Genomic DNA, 18862 nt, shown 5'->3' with positions numbered 1-18862 from the left:
ACACCCATGCAACACGTGTGCAAATAAAGAGTAAACTGCACTACTCAGCTCCCTGCCCTGCATCCACAGAGTAGCCTGTACATACAGCTTTGCTCATATTTACCACGTGCTACCAAACTCCTCCAGCCTAGGTGCTATATCCCCTTACAGAAGGCTCAAGTATCATAGTCAAGAGGAATGTTTTTATGCACAGTAATTTGAAAATTTAACTGGGTTAAATATTTCTGGAGTCTATTGTAAAATAAATACCACAAGGTCTAAATTTCTTCATTATAACTGCACCTGGCTAGAAAACAATAATTTCATTTTGCTGCCTTTTTTTTTTTTGAGATTTCAACCTTTGGTTGTGTTCCAAAAGCAGAAAAAACCTTTCAAAAATTCAAGAGGAGACAGATGGGATGTGGGAGACCAAAGTTCAAGCCCCTGGTCTGCATCAGGCAGAATGCCCTAACCACCAAGCCGTTCTGACCATTCTCTCCCCCTTTTCTAGTTTTAAGCAGAAATTTCACTTGGAAGCTTGAGAAACTTTCCCCAAGGAAGAGTTGCATGGAGGCAGATAGTAGCTGTGAAAGCTTTCTGTTAAAATCAGCATTTTCCATTCAAGGACTGGCTTACTGGAAAGGTCCCAACCAACTCTAATTGCACATCCTTTTTAAATACGCCTGGGTTTTCAGCAGCATGTTAAAAACCCACAAGCAAGCAGGCCCTTATTGTTATTTAATATTTCCATGTTACTCAGATTACAGCTATTAAATAAGACATCTCAAGACACCTTGGTCAGGCCAGTGACTTTACACTCAGTGACAATATTTTTTTCTTTTTTTTTTTTTTTTGACTCTATGTGCCACTATACTTTTAGTGGTCCCTAACCTCACACAAACAAAAGCTCTCCCTGCCAGATGTCCTCAGCCCCAGAGGGCTCCCTGCCCAGGTAAAACCCTAGAAAGCAGCTGCCTTGGCAAGCCTTGCATAAAGCAACCTTTGGAGACGAGGGCCCCCAATAACCAGCAGCTCTGCTGTAGCCCTGTATCTTTACAGTCTTTTGGGCAAGAGGACCTCAGGTGGCACATTATGAAATCCTGCAAGTTCACCGTGGTAACTGGAGCAGTTCAGCTTGGCACCCTCCCGGGCCAGGGATGGGGAAACAGCTCCACCCAGGAGAGCGCTGGCCAGCTGGGAGCCAGATGAGCCCTGTCTGTCCAGCCAGCACACACAGAGCACAGCTACCATGCACCACAGCTCAATGGTCGACTGCAAGCAACCCAGAAGGCACTGCTTTCATCCCGAGTCTGTGCTGCTCCAACACCTGCCCCCTATGCGAAATAGGAAACCTTTTTCCAAGGAGAAAATGAAATGACGATGGTCCACCCTTCCCTATCTATGTGCTGGTTTTGAAGCCTATGAAATCCTTGCCCCACACTAAAATGCATCAACAGCCTCAACATGCGTGACAATACAGTGGCAGCAAGGCACACCACTCCTTCAAATGAAATATGCTTTGTGGTAGAAAAATAGCTGCAAAATAGCCTTCAATAGCTGCTATACTATTTCAGAAAACAGCAGTCTTGGAAAGACAAGACAAATGTGGAAGCATCACACTCATCTGTGTAAACTTGTCAAATCCCTTCTTCCCTGTGAAGCATTCCCATATTATTCATTCTGAGAGGGACAATAACTCAGCATAAAGACTTTTTCCTCTTCTTTTCAAAGCTTGCTTACATTTTTTATTTACCAGGCGGCTCTTTCAAAAAATTCAGTAAGGAAAAAAATCATCTGACAGCACAAATCCCTCAGGAAGAGGGCATTACATATACCAATATTGCTCTGCACAGGGGCTGTGAACTGGAGCCCACAATTCTTTATCCAGACTTTCATACTGTCACGTCCCCGCAAAACCCATTCCATTCAGCAAGGTGAAGTATCACTGAAGGTTTATGGGGATGTTATTTTAAAGTGATATTTTTCAAGTCAAACAGAGTTTTCATATCTTTCTCTGGTTTATGTGTGAATAAATGAATGTAACAGTAAGGTAACTCATTCCCGCTCCAAACATGCAACCAATACTCTGCGAGTTGGATCCTCGTGCACACATGGGTATGTGTGTTGCAATATGCACTTCAGTCTATATTCACAGCTTCTACCAGTCAGGCCTTACTCCCTAGAACTAAATCCACACAATTTCTTCAGGAAAAACAGCACTTTTTGGTTTTTCAACAGCACAGATGGACTGCCAACCCCTGCCCTGGCTATCTTACAGCCATTTAATGTACAGAGCTCTCATTGACTTCATTATGACTTTTGCATTGTTTAGTTTGAATGAGATAATTCCCTTTAAGGCAAAACACCAGTGTTGAAACTCCTCTCACAGAGCATATCTATCCTCTACACCCTCCTCCCAGTGAATCACCTCCAAAAAATGCTTACATTCCACCAAGATGAGATGCCTGACTCTTCTGAACAAGGAACATCCTGAAGCCAACCTAATTTCTCTTAATTATGTTAACTTTCTATACCATGGACAGAGACCTACAGTTTTGTTTTTTCCCCAGCTGTCCTCTGTTTGAAACACATTACTGTCACAGAAGTCCCAGCTGTTGCAGTCCCAGTCCTACCAGTCAGGAAAACACAATGGGATTCCCTTCCAGAGTGATACAACCTTATCTGAAGGAGAGCTGCAGAACAGCCATATAGTGTTACCCATCCCCCCCCAGTGCCTCCCCACGTAGCTCAACATTTTTAAAGAGTTCTCACAACATATCCACATTGCCGAAATACTTTGCTTTTTCATTTTCTCAGAGCAGTTTCTAGGTATTACAAATGAGGCAAGGCTTGCTTCTAGGAATATCTGAGAAGGCACCAGGTTTCATTCAAGCACAAGTTTATAAGGAAATACTTAACATGTTCTTAAATGTCAGGAATACTTCATTTCCTCCACACAGTACTTTTAAACTTCATAAGAAGTTTAATGAGAAATGAAGGAGGCCTCTGGTGCAGCTCTAAATGCATTATACAAAGTACAACCAGTTTAATAAAATAAAAGCACACCAAAACCTGCCAAAGAATAAAAATCAGGAATCTTTCAGAAAAGAAGCAAAAGAAGCACCCAGAGAGGACAAAGGTGAAGGGGCAAAGCTAATCTGCAAGGAGGTCAGCCTGAGCAACAAGAAGTATGTTTAGCCCCGAAAACAAAGGTTGACAGAAAAGCTGGAGTGCTTCCTTTCACAGATCCTGCCAAAACTCTTTTTAAAACATGAGTTCTAGACCACTTCCTACCTCAACTCCACCAACTCTCTCCCATGAGCTTCTTCAGTCTCACTGACTAAATACACAAAAGGACTCTTTTGCTGTAAAAAGTCAGGATCACTATAATCTTTATTGCTGTAATATATAACTCAAGTCACATTACAGCTGTCCCTCCTCCCTCCTCTTTTTTTTAATAGCATTTAGGAGCAGTTGAGACACTGAGATGTTTTAAAATGAACTCTGAGACAAGCTATTTAAACTTATTTCCCTAAACATCATAGCTTGAAATATATATACTTCCCCCACAAAGGAAGATATATCATATCTCCTCACTGCCCCAGGACTTCTCTTTCTGCTTGCCTACCTTAGAAACAGAATGGCCTTCTCTGCAAACCCTGGTAATAACAGGACAGACAGTAGTGGAAACAGGAGGTCTCCTGAGATCCCCACAGCTGACAGGAATTTCTACCTGCTGTAAGAACATGTTGTTTTAATTAAACTGCTATCAAGAAAGTTTTTACCCATGCATTCTCCCCAATGTGAACTGCTCCACTCAGAGTCCAAGCTGGTGCAGAGACTTGAACCTCAGCTTCCCACATCCCAAGGCAAATGTCCCAGTGACTTAATTAACAAGACAGCATCTCCCCCTCCATGGCTCAGGGACCATCAGATCATATGAAGCAGAGCACTTCCAGCAGGACATGGAGGTGCAGAAGCTAATGCTGCACCTCAGAAGTCAGGGAATTCAGCTGGGATGTGGGAAGTTATGTTCAACTCCCTACTTACCTGATTTAAAGCCTGATCTTGAACTGATATCTCTCAGAAGGTCAGTGCTGTTATCACAAGGGTATACAGATTGTCTTTTCCCCTCCTCTCTGTTCCAAAAGTAATGACCTGGGTTATACGAGGTTGATGGATCAGAAAAATGAGTAAGAAACATAGAAAAAAGAAAGTATGTATGGGGGATGTGGTAAGAGACAAAGGGAGACAGTCAGGAGAAATGAAATGAGAGAAACAGAAGAACAGACAATTAGAAAGGCAGAGAGATGTGAAAGGGGAAATGCAGCTACAATTTGATCCTGAAGTTTTTAACTTTATTTCCATCTAATCTGTCATCACAAGGTAATTATTTTGCCTGAATTAAAGAGCAAACAACCTGCCTTCCTTTGTTTTTTAATCCTTAGGTATTTAGAAATATAAACCCCCTCCCTAATAATTTAAGTCTCCTAAGACTACCCTCATCCCCCCACCTCCACATATTTTGCACTTGCATCTCTCTCATCTATTCAGGCCCCCAACAGTTTTGGCCAATATGCCAATATCTGGAACACAGAGCTAAGGCCATTACTTCCCTCTGATTTTATGCATTTACACAGCAGGAACAAGAATAACTCCAGCTCACTTTATCTACACCTCTAGAGATGACAAGAGAAAGTTACTATACAACCAGTCAGCTCCAACAGTAACCCTAAGCTCTCTAAAACTGCACAGTGACCCATGTTTCCCTATACAGAATTTTAAGATGTACCTCAAAGCCTGAGAGAAGTGACGTTAATTTGCAACTTCTTCGGCTTACCTCAAAAGGTAGCATGACAGGTGGTGGTGGCTTTTTCAGTTCTTCACATTTTCTCTTCTTACATATCCGGTGACTCGTTTTGCGTTTCCTGCAACAGCTGCATTCTTCACAATTTGTTTTCCGCAGACAGGGCTCACACACTCCACAGCGCCTTCGCTTCTTCTTCTCCAGCATAGGGAGCAGAGATGAATATGGAGCAGGGAAACTGCCAGCTGGATTTTTCAGAGAGGATGGCCCTGAGGCCTCAACTGCTTCAGTGCTGTCACTCACACTGTCCTGAACCAAATTCAAGCTCACTCCGACTCTCCCCAGCTGTGATGAATAATCATGCTGCAGTCTTGAGTCAGCTGGCAGATCTGCATTTATGGCTTTTTCTGAGGCAAGAGCAGAGATTTCCATGCTTGAAGGCAACTCCAAAACAAAACCTTCAGAGAATTGTCCAGAGCTTTCACCAGAGATTTTATCAACTGTGCTTTTTTCCACCAAGTCTGGAGATAAAGTGGGGGCATAACCTGAATTCAAAATTAATGTCTCTGCATCAATGCATTTAACAAGCTGTTCAATGTCCTCCACTTCAATATTGTTTAAAGAGGTATCGGAAACTGGTTCACACACTGTAAATATGTTTTTTGAGTCAGATTCTGAATTCTCTCTTCTACAGCTCAAATCCAAATTTGAGTCAAGTTCTTTGTGAATGGGTACAAAATCCACAACCAGTTTCATGTGGGATTCTGCAAGCAAGCTCGCACCTTCAAAATGTAAAAGCGAATTTGATTCAGTGGCAGCTATAGAGCTGGAATTTGAAAAAATGTCTTTTTTCTCAGACTCTAAATCCCAGTCTGCCTTCAAGCAGGACTCTGCAAGTGAGCTTGCAGCTTCTAATAAATGTTCTTGTGAGTTAAACTCAGAGGTAACAATAGATTCAGAATTCGAGTCGTGTTCTTCACTAGGTAGCACCATGTCTGACTTTGCTTCAATGGGGGATTTGACAAGTGGGACTGACTCTTCTAATGGTACTGCTGAGCTGAGATCTGAGGTATGGACAGAACTGGAGTCAGGTTCTTTACTAACAGGCACCTGATCGAAGGGTGTCTCTGCACACACCTTCGAGTTTAATTCAGAGGTGATTATGGAGTCAGAAGGAGAAGATGGAAGCACAAGCGCAGCATCTTCAACAAATGCTTCAGCCAAACTACTCATACCAAGATTGCTGGGTATATGCTCACAGGGCAGGTCTTCATGCTTGTATTTCACCTCTAACACTTCTGTATCATCATCAGTTACCTGACTGCTTGGAACGGAGTCATTTGTATCAGGTATTTCTACCTCTTGACTGGCACATGTGATAGCAGGCTCTTCGCCTACACTACATGAAGTATCTTCTACAGGCAGAGGAACGAATTCATTTTGTGCTAAATCTTGCTTCAAAACTCTTTCGTCTGCTTCAACATTATTTTCTTCTACTACTGCCAGGGCTCCTTGTTCATGTTTTTCCTTTGTTTCTAGCCTTTTTTGTGCTGCAGCCTTCTTGGGTTTTGCAATTGCTGGAGTTTGGGACCATCTACGGGAGAATGATCGGTTACGGAGAGACATTGTAAAGCCATGGATGTTGAAAGAATCCTGGCTATGAAAGAGAATGTTGTCAGCTTTCTCCAAACTCACCCAAGATGCTCCAGACAAGGTTCTGGTTACACTGCTCCTGAGAAGTCTACCTGAAGAGCTCATGATTGGTTTCTTTTCTTGCTGTTTTTTCTTAACATCTTTTTCTTGTGGTGGCTTTTTGCCTCTTCCAGAACTAACAGCTTTTGTGGAAGTCTTTGTGGTTTTCTTTCTCACTTGGCTAGATTTCTTTTTGCCCTGGTTAGTTTTCCTTTTGCCCAGCTCTTCCTTTTTGACTGATCTGGAAGGCCTCGCGTGGTGAGCCATGTCTGCGGAGTAGTAGAAATGTTAAGAGGGGAGATGGAAAAAAATCATGAGCTCTTGAGAGAACTTTTCAATAGAAAACTGCATACTCCCATTGTTGCTCCCTATGGTGATACAGCATTAGCTCTGAAACAGAAAAAGACAGAAAAATAATTAATATTATTCTAATTAATTAAGGGTGCCCATATATTAGATTCAGATATACTGAAACTGGATGTTATGTCCAATTAACACAAAAGCTTTTAAAATCTTAGAATATTACAAAACAGAAAGTTTGCCTATGAGACTGTAACGCACATGAAGAAGCAAAAAGATCTTGAATGACCCAACAACATCACATATTTATTGTTTTATGTCAGTCCTAAGAAGTTTGAATTTTCACAGCCTTGTTAACAGTTCATTAACCACTCCTTCACCTGGGTTATATCCAGAGCTTTATGTTCAACAACACACCCATCACTGTTAAGGACCTTGAGGAAAAAAAAAAGGAAGCTGAGTTTGTTTGTGTACTTGCACACCATCACCAGGACATCCCTCACTCTTCCCATCATGATTTCCATCATTCATCCATCAGCTGCCCACCATGGTACAGTTCCAGATAAAACGGGAGTCATAGAGTAAGAGTCACCAGGGTTGGAAGACACCTCTGAAGATCACCGAGTCCAACACCCCTGCTAGAGCAGGATCACCTACAGCAAATCACACAGAAATACTTAGTCGTACTACACCAGACAGGTTTGGCTGATGTAGGGCAAACTAAATGGCTCAGGGCACATGAAAAGCAGTTTGCATGAGCAGAACAGATCTCCCAACCACAAAAGTGTATCTACAGCACAAGAGGTGCAAAAAACTTGCAATCGTCCTCAAACAGCACTGCACCAAGGTCAGCTCATTAGCCCAAGTGGATGGTCTAGCCCAGCCAACATGATGGTCTCTGTATGAGACCACCAACTCCTGCCACACCCCAGACCAACACACTGGCAGTGAGCTTATTTCCAACTGTCTCAGCCCTGAGCAGGCTGCCCAGTGGCCACAGCACCTACCAAGGCTAAGAGTAGCTCCCCAAACTCTTTCCCAATAGCTGATATCACGCATTTTGAAGCCTAGCTCTTAGTTGTCCAGCATTAGTAAGCCTACTGATTCTGTGTACAACATAAAAACAAAGTATCTTGTCTAAACATGCTGTGATTATTCTGCATCATATTTTATATTACAAATCAGATGAACATTACTGCTGAGACAGGGGTGTCTCCATACACTCAAATACAATTTTAGATCCAGCACTGCAGTACAAGACAAGGCTAACCATGCTTGTAAAGTCAGATGAGAAAATAATAATGCCCAGCAAACACACAATAAACAAGCTAACAGCATCTCTGCTCCATCACAGCAAAACATCCAAACCAGAAAGACTAAACAGACACTTGTAGTTTGTAATTGCAAGTAATGCTCCAAAGGCCACAGAAGAGATCCAAACATCTCTCACTGAAGGACTCTCTAAAAGTTGGGTCAGACACCGAAATAGCAAAATTAATACAAAGTTGAAATGAAGGTAATTCAAGTGCTTTCCTCCCCTTCTCTGGAGATACGTAGGGGAAGGGGGACATGGCTATTACTACTACTCACTCCATGAACCAAGTGTCAAAGAGGGCAAGGGCATCACATCAGCAGGTCCATGAAATAGTTTTTGGCAGCTTGCAGGAAGCTTCCCCACAACTTGTAGTTTTGACAGAGGCTGGGCTCCTCATTCCAAAGGATAGCCTGGAGGGGCTGCAAAACCAGCTGGAAGCAAGCAGCAGGCAGTGGACCTGCAGCCATTAGTAGTACATAACAGTGGCAGGAGAGGAAATGCAAGCTACTTACAGAGACCACAGCCAGGAGAGCAAGGAAGCAAGCAAACAAGAAGGGCCAGGCAACACGGGAATGTGTGAATCAGAAGGGGGTACTGAAGAGATATATTTTTCTCTTTGTCAGCCCTTTAAACAGAAGCAGAATGACAAGAGAAAAGGAGATCTGGAGTGGCAGCAGAGACTGGATTTTTGAAGATACTAAATGTGTATAGTGCTCTGCTCATGTTACTTCTCTACATAAGCAGTTCCCACTGCTGTTACGGAAGGTTGGGAAGCATGATCCAAATTATCAATTAGAAGCTCACTTATAACTATTCTGCAATATTTAAAAAATAATAATTATAATTACACCATAATATGTCTTCACCTGCATTTGGAAATTCTAATATGGTTGCTTCAGGACTGAAGAAGTAAGACCACGTGTGGTTGCTTTTTTCTTTTCTTTTTAATACAGAACAACATAGTTATCTGGCAAGAATATGGAAAAGTATCAAAGCCAACAGGTTGCTTCTTTTCAGGGCCAAAATTAGAGGCGATGAACATCAAATGGTTGAAGGCTTCCCTTTTTCTTGGTAAACAAAGAATGCTGGTATTTGTAGGAAATTGACTGGCATTTAAAAGTTGTGCTAAACAAGATGGCAAAGGCTGCTAAGTATTTGTCTTGCTCAAGGATGACAATACAGGGGCAAAACAACAGCAAGTTTTATCCATTTTGTTTTAATTTTGTCACTGGAATTAATTTAGGTTTTTCAGAAAAGATCTGGGCAATGGACCCCTCACAGAAAATCTAATATTTTTTTTTTCCAATTAATACTTGACATCAGTTATGCTTGCCTGGGACTCTGAGCACCTGACCCTGACAAGGTAGCTGTAAGCTCTTGAGAGAAATTCCTGACAGCAACAGATCTTTGCTTCCCTTAAAGAAAGCCCAAAGTCAGCCACAATAACCTTAACCACTAGATAAAAACTGCCTCATTTTCTAAATGAGGTGCCAAATAAAACTGCATTACACTGTTATTTGTTTACTCTTCCACATCTAGGGCCAAAATATTAGGTAGCTACAAGCTCAGTATTCAAGTTTTGTTTTCTATAACACTAGAACATACTTTACCTTCCATTTTCCATTTAAAGCACTGGTGATTACTTCAGTGATGCCTGCAGCAGTTGCAAATTGTTTCATGTCACTTCCTAAGGACAACAAATGGCTGTAGCACATTTGTCATTTTAGAGCAAGAAACTAGTTATATTTCCAAACTACATATGTGGACTTAGCAGGATTATTAAATATAAACACCAAAGGACAATATAGTAACCTGGCAGTTTTTCATCAGACTGAAAACAAACTTAATTCAATGCTCTCTTCCAAAAGCCACATCAGGTGGGACCTACCATACCCTCCCTGAGAGCAGAGGGCAGGCGTCTCTATGAAGTAAATGGGGTAATGGGTACAGGAGGGTTTGCAGGGAACTGCCCTAGACAGTAACAACACATCCCGAAGCTGTTTGTTACTTGAGCTGACTTATCTCTTCTAATTCATGTGCAAAGCTGAAACCTGGTTTTAAGGCCAGTTGCTTAAGTTTTGCTCATTCACAGTAATAAATCTGGAGCAATCCCACTGATGCTGTAATCCTCAACAAATGCTGCTAAAAAGCTAATCAAAGGCTAAATCTTTTAGACCTATCTTGGCCAAAATGCCAAACAATTATAAAGAGATTTTTGCCTATAAAGTAACTGGGGAATTTAGCCCCATACTGCTGGAATGCCTCCAGAAATAAAAAACCCAAACACATAAACAACAAACCCCCCTGCCTTTCTTATGTAGTTTCTCTTTACACAAAAAGATAAAATACACCAAGTTTTCCTTTAAGGGGTAATGTCCATCAAGATTCTGTTCCATAACTTCAGTCTTGTTAGAAGATATAGAAGGGTGGGAAAAGAAAGGATTAAAAAACGTGTTCTTATAAAATGGTGGCAGCTTTTTTGTGGCATCAAAGAGAGCAAGAGTGAGCCCCTAAACAAACAGCTGCATGTGGAAAAAAATGACACAGATAGGACTCATCAAGCCTGGTTTCACTACAGTCAGATGCACTAATTAAACACACTGTTTCAGTGCTCAGGTTCCTTTTTTAAAGTCACTTGTGATTGGCCCAGTGGGGATGCAAGACCTGGAAGCTTTCATAAAAGCCACTTCACACACAAGTTCCAAGCAATAAGGGCCACAATTTGACTTAGTTGTCACACAGGCTTAGGTCTGCAACTCAGAATTAAAAAACTTATCTTCCAGCAGCAAATACTCTAGAGGAAGATGCAAGAGACACCAGAGAAGACAGATATTAGAAAATCTGACTCTCACGTTAGGTGCAAAAGCTTTTTTCCCCAGTCTTTCCAGGATTATGTCATATCTGCATATTCTTCTCAGCTGCACCAATGTCAATTTGCTCTTCAGTCTGGTGTCTGATTGCTTGGTACAACAATGTATATGAAAAGAAGGGAAATGGGTTGGGAGTGGGGAATTAGCTTTAATTTTCCCTCTCCCTCCTTTAATCCTTGAGAACCCATTAGGTTTTGGTTAAGAAAAATGAAACTTTTCATTTGCCTTGTCAGTACCACAAGCTATTTCACACACAGTCTTGTGAAGAGGCCTGTCTCCCTTCCCAGGGAAGGCGTTGGGATTCCCCTAAGCTCCCTCTTCAGAGGCACCCCCAAGTTCTCCCCTCACTCACCACCTCACAGCCCCCCAGACCTCTCCGCCTGCAGCCCTGTTCCAAGTGGTGTTCCTGTAATCTCACACACCATTCAAGAACATTGTTTTCCATTTTACTATAAGTTTTCTGCTTTACTTTCCAGGATTATGCCACTCAAGGCGTAATTTAGCCACATATAAACCTTAAGTCATCACTTTACAGGAGCATAACTGCGAATCTAGGACAGGCACTGCAGGATGTCACTTTGGTTTCTCACAAAATCCCATAATCAAAGCATAATCCTTTTCCCACTAACATCAGTTACACCACATGATGTTGACCAGATCAAGCACCAAGGCTTTCATCCTAAATTTTTGTCCTCCCTGGACCCAGAAGGCCACCTCTGTGCTTAGAGGACAAATCTGGCTAGGGCAGGACTGCCACCACATCCTACCTCCATACTGCATGGGCAGCTGAAGACAGCTGCAAAATACACATGCACAGAAAACTCAGCAAGAGATGTTGATGTTCAGTGTTTTGCAGTGTCATGACTTGGAGCCTGCACAGCCAGTGAAACAGATAAAAAAATACCACAAGAAAAAGCCCTCCTGGTTTAGAAGAAAGTTCTATTAGAACAATAGAAAAAGAAAAAAAAAAAAAACAACTGTGGCAAGGAACCACACATGCTTTAACCACAAAACCAGATTAAGCCTCAGACAAACAACTGGCTCCAAAGATCCATTGTGAAGACTCACACCGCATGTGCAAGTATCTTCCACTCCAGGCAGGAGCACAGGCTTGCTTTAACCTCCGTTCAGTGCAGCAAACACTGACCTTAACAGGGGGGTGCTGAAAAGTAAAAAGATAGGAAGTAATCTAAGAGTTCACCAAAGTCTTTTCCACCAGAACACCTGGTTACTTCTGAACACAAGAAAAGACACAAACCAAATGGAATACCTCAGCAAATTCACTCTAATGCTGCATTTGTGCTGTTTTAAACACTGAATTTCTTTTTTATATTTGACTCTATTCTTCAGGAAGGTTGCCTTCTGATAAAAAAAAAAAAACGCCAACAAAAACCAAAAAGGCCACTAACTGAATCACCTTATCTCAAACTCAATTAAAATACGGGGGAGGTGGAGGGAAGAACCTTCAGGCAAAGATTAAGCCTGGAAAATATCAGCCTGAAAGGTGTTTTGAAATGTAACTGAAAAAAGAAAGGAGGATGGAAATGCTTAGGCCAGCTTGAACAATCACGGGTAGCACACCAGCTGTAATAAAATGCTATCAGTCAGGATTCTGAATTATTACACAGGGAAGCCTTGGGATCTTAGAGAAACGGTAAATATCAGAGTTCCTTGGTACATCTCACCTTGAATCCTTCCCCGAATACCTGCTTTGTGCAACCCAGCCCTCCCTTGACCAAGCCTCATCCCAGGAGCAACCACTAGCCCCCCCTGCATCGCTGGAGAGACTGCTCCTCAAGTGCACAAACCAGCCTTCTCTTCCTTTACAAACAGGGTCCACCAGGCTACCTGCCCAATTTTGCCCGGACGCAACGTTTCGTGTATTCAACCTCTATTCCTAATTTGTGTTGGCTGACATAAATGAAAATAAGGCAATTACTGAACAGAATAGCCTTCTGTCTCTCCACAAGAGTACCTTAAAACAGTACTGAGCACAGCTAGGAAGAGCTACAATTTGGAAGATTTTTTTCTTATGATTACTATTTCCGCAGGTTTCTCCCCTGGCTTTACATTTTAAAGAGATGCCTTTGCCCTAGAAGTCTGCTCAGTCACACTTAAATATCTAATGCTGCAAGTGCATCTATGCCCAGTTTGGCCATTACTGCATTAACACTTGTAGATAGAGAGCTCTTTGACCAGACCCACGGTGGTGCATCTGTCCTGGCAAGCCTGTTTATGGGGGACAACTCTCAGGGTCTCTTAGGACATCTGGCAGCCTTCTCCGGATGCCTACTTGCACACTCCCCTCTCCTCCTTTTAAAGGAGTAGCAATCTCATCACGCTGGGCTGCTGCTACGAAGGCCAAGAGACAAGTGATGAGGACTACAGTGCTCTTTAAATCTCCTTGGGGTGCAAGATAGGCTGGCCGGGTGTCAGATAGGCGAGGCACACGATTGGCGCGACTCCTTGGTCTACCGCTGTGCCTGGTCCCCTTGCAAATCCAGCATGATCCATCGCTTGCTCCTCGGGCACTAGCAGCCCTACCTTTGTCAGGTTAACCGGTCCGGCCTTCCAGTAAGCTGCCTGCTCCTTTTTCCTTACTCATCCCATTCGGAGAACTGCATCCTTCTCCCGGAGCTCCATCACAGGACCGGCAAGGATCATCCCCGCCAGCACCAAACCTCCGGGTTGCGAGACGGCCACCACCTCTTCTCCCCTCAAGCTCCAAGAGCGGCTGGATGGGCAGCCCGGCACACCTCGGGGGCTGCAGCCCCGCCGGGCTCTGCTTCCCTTACTGCAAGCAGGCGGACCCCGGGGGGGAAGGGCAGGGGCAGGCAGGGCCCGCCTAGGGGGGAGGCCTCGGCTCCTCGTGGCCCGGCCCCGCCGCTGGCTGAGCCCCCCCAACCCCGGGAGCCCTCCCCGGGCATACAGACAATGGGGCCGGGCCCAGCGGGAGCGCTGGGGACCCGCAGCGCCAATCCGGCAGCAGCCCCCGGGGCTGCCCGCCCCGGCCCCGCATCTCCAGAGGGGGGTGATGCTGCTGAACGACCCTCGCTCGCCTCTTTTTCGGGGGTGGGAGGCCACGGCGGTGTTCCGGCTGGCCGGGGGCCCCGGCTGCCGGGCAGGGTCCCTTTAATTGTTCCCTGCCCTCCACTAAGGCTGCAGGCAGTTTCTCTCGCCTGGCGGGTTTTTCCAGGCAGGCTCTGGCTGCTGCAGCGCAAACACGCTCCAACACAGCCAGGGAGACCGGACTTTTTAGCTCTTTCGGCCAACACATTGCATTTTGCATTTGAATAACCCCCAGCTTATTCCTCCCTGCCTCGAAACGGCCCGAGCCCGGCCGCGGGACTGCGCCTGCCTCCCCCTCCCCGCTCCGCCCGAGATCAACTTTGCAACGAGCACAAACGGCCAAGCCAGAGGGGAAGGGGGGAGAAATGGGGCGGGGGGTAAAATAAATAGGATGGGAGTGGGGGGGGGGGCTGAACGCAGAGGTCTCCGCCGCCCCCCACCCCCGTCCCGCACACGTACCAGGGCTGCGGCGCGGCCAGCCCGCAGCTCACAGGAAGGGGCGATGCTGGCATGGCTTGATCCGCTCTCGGAGGGGAGGGGGGCCAGGCGCGGCTCATGGCCCGGGCCCCCGCGGGCGTCCGGCTCCCATGGCGCGACGAGCCCCGGCGCGGGAGAGGGAGTCCCGGGCCCCGGGCGAAACGTGCTCTGGGCGGCAGCGCCTCGCCCCTGGCCGGACCCTCCGGGAGGGAGCGGGGAGGGGGCGGCTCGGCGGGGCGCTCGCCGCACCGAGCCCTCCCGGCAGGCGGCAAAACGCGCCCTGGATCCCCGCGGCTGGAGCGGGATTCGCCGCCCCCCACCCACGCCCCCGCGCTGCGGGGTGACCCGGTGGCGATGCCGGGGCTGGCCCGGCGCGGCCCCGGGGAAAGCCAGGGTGGTGGCTGCCCTCCCCGCCTGCACCACCCTCCCCCCCCCCAGGCTGGCGGCACTGGGGATTATTTAACAATACCAAAAATATCAAGAAAGTGACTGTAATAAAAGAAAAGCCAAATTATTCCAGTTTGACACCGCATGGCTTCCGACCACCAAAGGAGGTGACACCCTCTGAAGTCATCCCTTTTTTTGGGCTACAAGTCTGGTCAGCAGTGACAGGCGAGGGGTCAAAGCCCCTTCCCTTTACACATCACCCCAAACGCCAGCACCCACCCAGGCCCGGCTGTCCCACGAGTGGAGCAAACACGCCTCGACAATGGGGAGATGCTGGTTGAGAGGAAAAGCTGCAGAGCTCCCCTCTCCCTCCTGCAAGGAGGAAAAAAAAAATAATGAGCCTTGCTCTCCCCATCCCCCGCCTCATCCATCAAGAGCCTCTGATATTTGCTGCTCCTTCCCAGGGGGAAGCGGGTGAGCAAAACGTTGTAATAAGAGGAAGAGTGGGTCCAGCCTTCTTACACAACTCATGATCACTACAGCCTTTTGTCAGAGTGGAAAGCAGGCCACCAAGTCTAACATCTCTCCAGACTAGAAAACAGATGCTAGAAATGGGATCTGTGAAACCATACACCCTAGCAGGACTTTATTTTTTAAAAGCTTAATTATTATTAAGTCTCTAGCTGCTGTAGCATAACACGCTCCAAATGTGAATGAACCCAATGAAATGCAAGCCTGCAGAGAGGCTTTTCTACAGCTTACAAGAGAGCAGTACTGTCCATGTCCATTCCCATAAATATGCTTTAAACACCAGTGTTTTGCTCACTATTTTAGTTGAGCTGTGGAAAAGGAGCAGCAGTGGCACAGATCTGCACAGCCTACTGCTCCTGCTGCAGCTCAGTGCCAGCAGGTAGGTAGCCCATCACCAGTTCGTAGCTACATCCTCTTCTCTCCCCCCTTTTACTTCCTTGCAGTGAAAAAGGAACACAATCTGGGAATCTTAGTCAAGCTTACAGACATTGCAGATGCAGCAAGGTGAAATTAACAGCACATAAACCTGATTTTTAAACATCTGGATGATCAACTCTTAGTGGCAGATAATTATTGCAATACACGAGTTCTTTGCCAGGTGCAACCAACTCCATGTCCTCCTCTATGAAGCTTGCTGAAAATATTGCTTTTCCGGAGGGCTAGATATCAAGATTTGTGTCATTACAAATACCTGCCCTGCTAAAATAAGAGGCAACACAAGCTATTTTTGTAAGATGAAGTAACAGACAATTTGAGAAGTAAAATAACTGTTGCTCTCAAAGTGCTGCACACAGCAAATGTAAATAGAAAGAACTGGAACTTTATGATAAAGCCCCACATAAGCAGAGTGTGTTTCTTGAGAAGACAGTAATAAATTGGTAGTTGTGGGCTTGAACAAAATGCAGAGCAAGAGAGGAGTAACTTGGACAAAAGCAACAAGCAAGGAGGACTAAGGCTTGGTTGGATTAAGAAGGTTACTGGGAGCCTCCAGACACCAACATGTATAATCACAACCCCATTAAACAAACATCCTAAAGACTAGGAGGCAAACAAGATTTAACAGTTGCTCATTTTCACAGACACATATGGTCACAGTCTTTTTCAACATTAATAAATACTCCAGGAAACAAGTAGCACAAGGCGATAGCCTTTCCTGGCAACACTAAGATACTCCTCCTACCAAGACAAGCAAAGCATAGATCTTTGGAGAAAGATTGCACAGTAATGACTGGCTGGGCAGCAAAAGGGTGGATAAAATCCTTTCACTAAAATGCCAAGTGAGGCACACGGGGAAAACATGGAAATAATAGTTTCTGAATTACCTCCTACCATTACAAATAGAGACCCTGGTACTGTGAGAGAGAACTCTGTGTCCTCTGTCCAACTGTCATGTGTTGCCCAAGCAGAACAAAAGGAATCACCACAAAACAAGGATAAAACATAACAGGAAACATCACTACACCATCATTATTTAGCTCAGATCTGTTGTCTAATCACATATCAAATATAATATGCAGTTCTGCTCTGCTTAAAAGGTGCTAAGTGGAACTTCAAAAGGCACAGGAAATGGCACAAGCATAACCAAAAGCACAAGGAGCAGCTAAACACACCGAGATTTTCACCCTTGAAAGAAGGTAATCTGGGTGAAATGCCAACCAATACATTATAAAAAAACAAGAGCAGCACAGAAAGCGTTATCAGAGAGTAAACACTCACTGTTTCTCCAGAGGACATAAAGTCAGTTTATCCAACTGATTCACCAGAAGACAGCTACTTCATCACGTCACATTTTGTCAAGCCATATAACTCACTGCTACAGCACATTGTAGATGCTAAAAACTTCACAGGTTTGTTTTTTTTTAAAGCAAAAAAAATTGAAAAATGTTTAATGAAAAGCTACTTATAACACAAGTACCATTTTGGCTACACATTACTTGAAGCTAGAAGACTGCTGAAGACATAAACCTGTGTGCAACTCAAGTCTTCTTCCCTGGGTATATATGCTACTAGCTACTGTCAGGAATAAAGTTTTAAAGCTGATGGAACCTTTAATCCAACACAGAGCCACCACCCCCATCTTTTTATCCAAAAACCCCCACAAATTGGTACATACCTGCAGAATGACTAAAACTGGACAACATAGTACCGAGGAACACAGGTGCACAAGCCTATAAGTAGTTATGCATTACAGGCAGCTCAAGGAAAATTTAAGTTAATGATGACTATCAGAGAGCTGAAAGGGACAGTCGCTCCCTGAGAGACATGGAACCCCACACAACACCCAGCAGGACAAGGACCTCACTGGCCAACACCCAGCCCCCTCTGTACACACACAGAGCAAACAGGACAAGCCTTATAGTGGCATCCACATTCAGGTCAGAATTCAGATGATAAAACAGCTTCCAGAAGATGAGAGAAGCCTGACATTGGGCTAAAAGGTCAGGCTGGCTTAGTGACCCATAGAGTAACTAAAGTTAAACACCATTCAAATAGATACTGAACAGGGTCTCATAGTGACTAAAAAGAACCAAGGCTAGACTAACTCAACAAAACCTATAGCTCAGCCAGGGCTGAGCTTAAATAGACCCCCTGGGTCCACAGGCAGAGGGTGTGGGTGGAGGCCTCAGGTGCAGCTGGTCAGGTCTATTAAGGCCTGGTACTACCCTCAGGGCCCTGACTCTGGAAACAGAACTATTAACATATGTGACTTCTAAATAGATCCTGCAGAGTCACCTGGATCAGACCCCTGTAACTAGCATGGCATCAGTCCAGGCTAGGAAAGCTTAGATGTGTCACTCATGCTGAACCTAGGCTGAGACCCTCACTAATCAAAAGCTCCAGGAATTACACTGCAGAGACACGGCTGCTTTGTAAGGGAAAGATTGGACTTACTCAGGCCTAACTTAGCTAGCCCTGCCTCCCTCACAGTGGAAAAGTAATGCTGAGACATTAGAGCTGGCTCCTTGAGTGATTACTAAGCACTGATTAAAGCAAAGCCTCCCTCACATTCATTAGCTGGGAGTCCAGTGTGACAAAGTGACCAGCCTGCTCCCAGCCCAGCTGTGACCTAGGAAGCTGTGTGCTGCACTGATGAGGTGCTGTGCCTTCGAACCCAGCTGAACACAAGCCAACCCCTGTTAATGCCTTTGAATTTGTAACACAGATGATCAGATAAATCACCCACAGAGTTGTTAGCTGGCAGTATCTGAAAGAGAAAAGTCTTGAACAACATGAGTTTAATGCAAAAAAATCTTGAATTCTAATTGTGGTTTTGACAATGACTTCCTCATTTAGACTTTCTTGGCCCTGGTTCTATAGATAGTATCTACCTGCCTGATTTGCACTGAAAATAAGTTAACACCTGTAAGCATGCTGAACACAGATTAAGTGTTAATCCCATTTTTCATAAAGTAAGGCCAGAAGGGACTATGATTT

At 44.8% G+C, this 18862-nt stretch overlaps 1 protein-coding gene across 1 annotated transcript in view; it reads right to left on the bottom strand.

Annotated features, from left to right (window-relative positions):
- Positions 1 to 6745, bottom strand: part of TET1 (tet methylcytosine dioxygenase 1) — a 64959-nt gene extending 58214 nt beyond the window's left edge. Inside the window, exon 1 of the mRNA XM_051616622.1 lies at positions 4820 to 6745. Coding sequence (XP_051472582.1) covers positions 4820 to 6745 — 1926 coding nt within the window. The remainder of the gene's footprint in view (positions 1 to 4819) is intronic.
- Between the last annotated feature and the right edge of the window lie 12117 nt (positions 6746 to 18862).

The sequence above is a fragment of the Apus apus genome, chromosome 4 (assembly GCF_020740795.1).
Source record: "Apus apus isolate bApuApu2 chromosome 4, bApuApu2.pri.cur, whole genome shotgun sequence".
Taxonomy (NCBI): domain Eukaryota; kingdom Metazoa; phylum Chordata; class Aves; order Apodiformes; family Apodidae; genus Apus; species Apus apus.
Note: the sequence above shows the minus strand (reverse complement) of the source record. Positions and strands in the feature narration are given on the sequence as shown.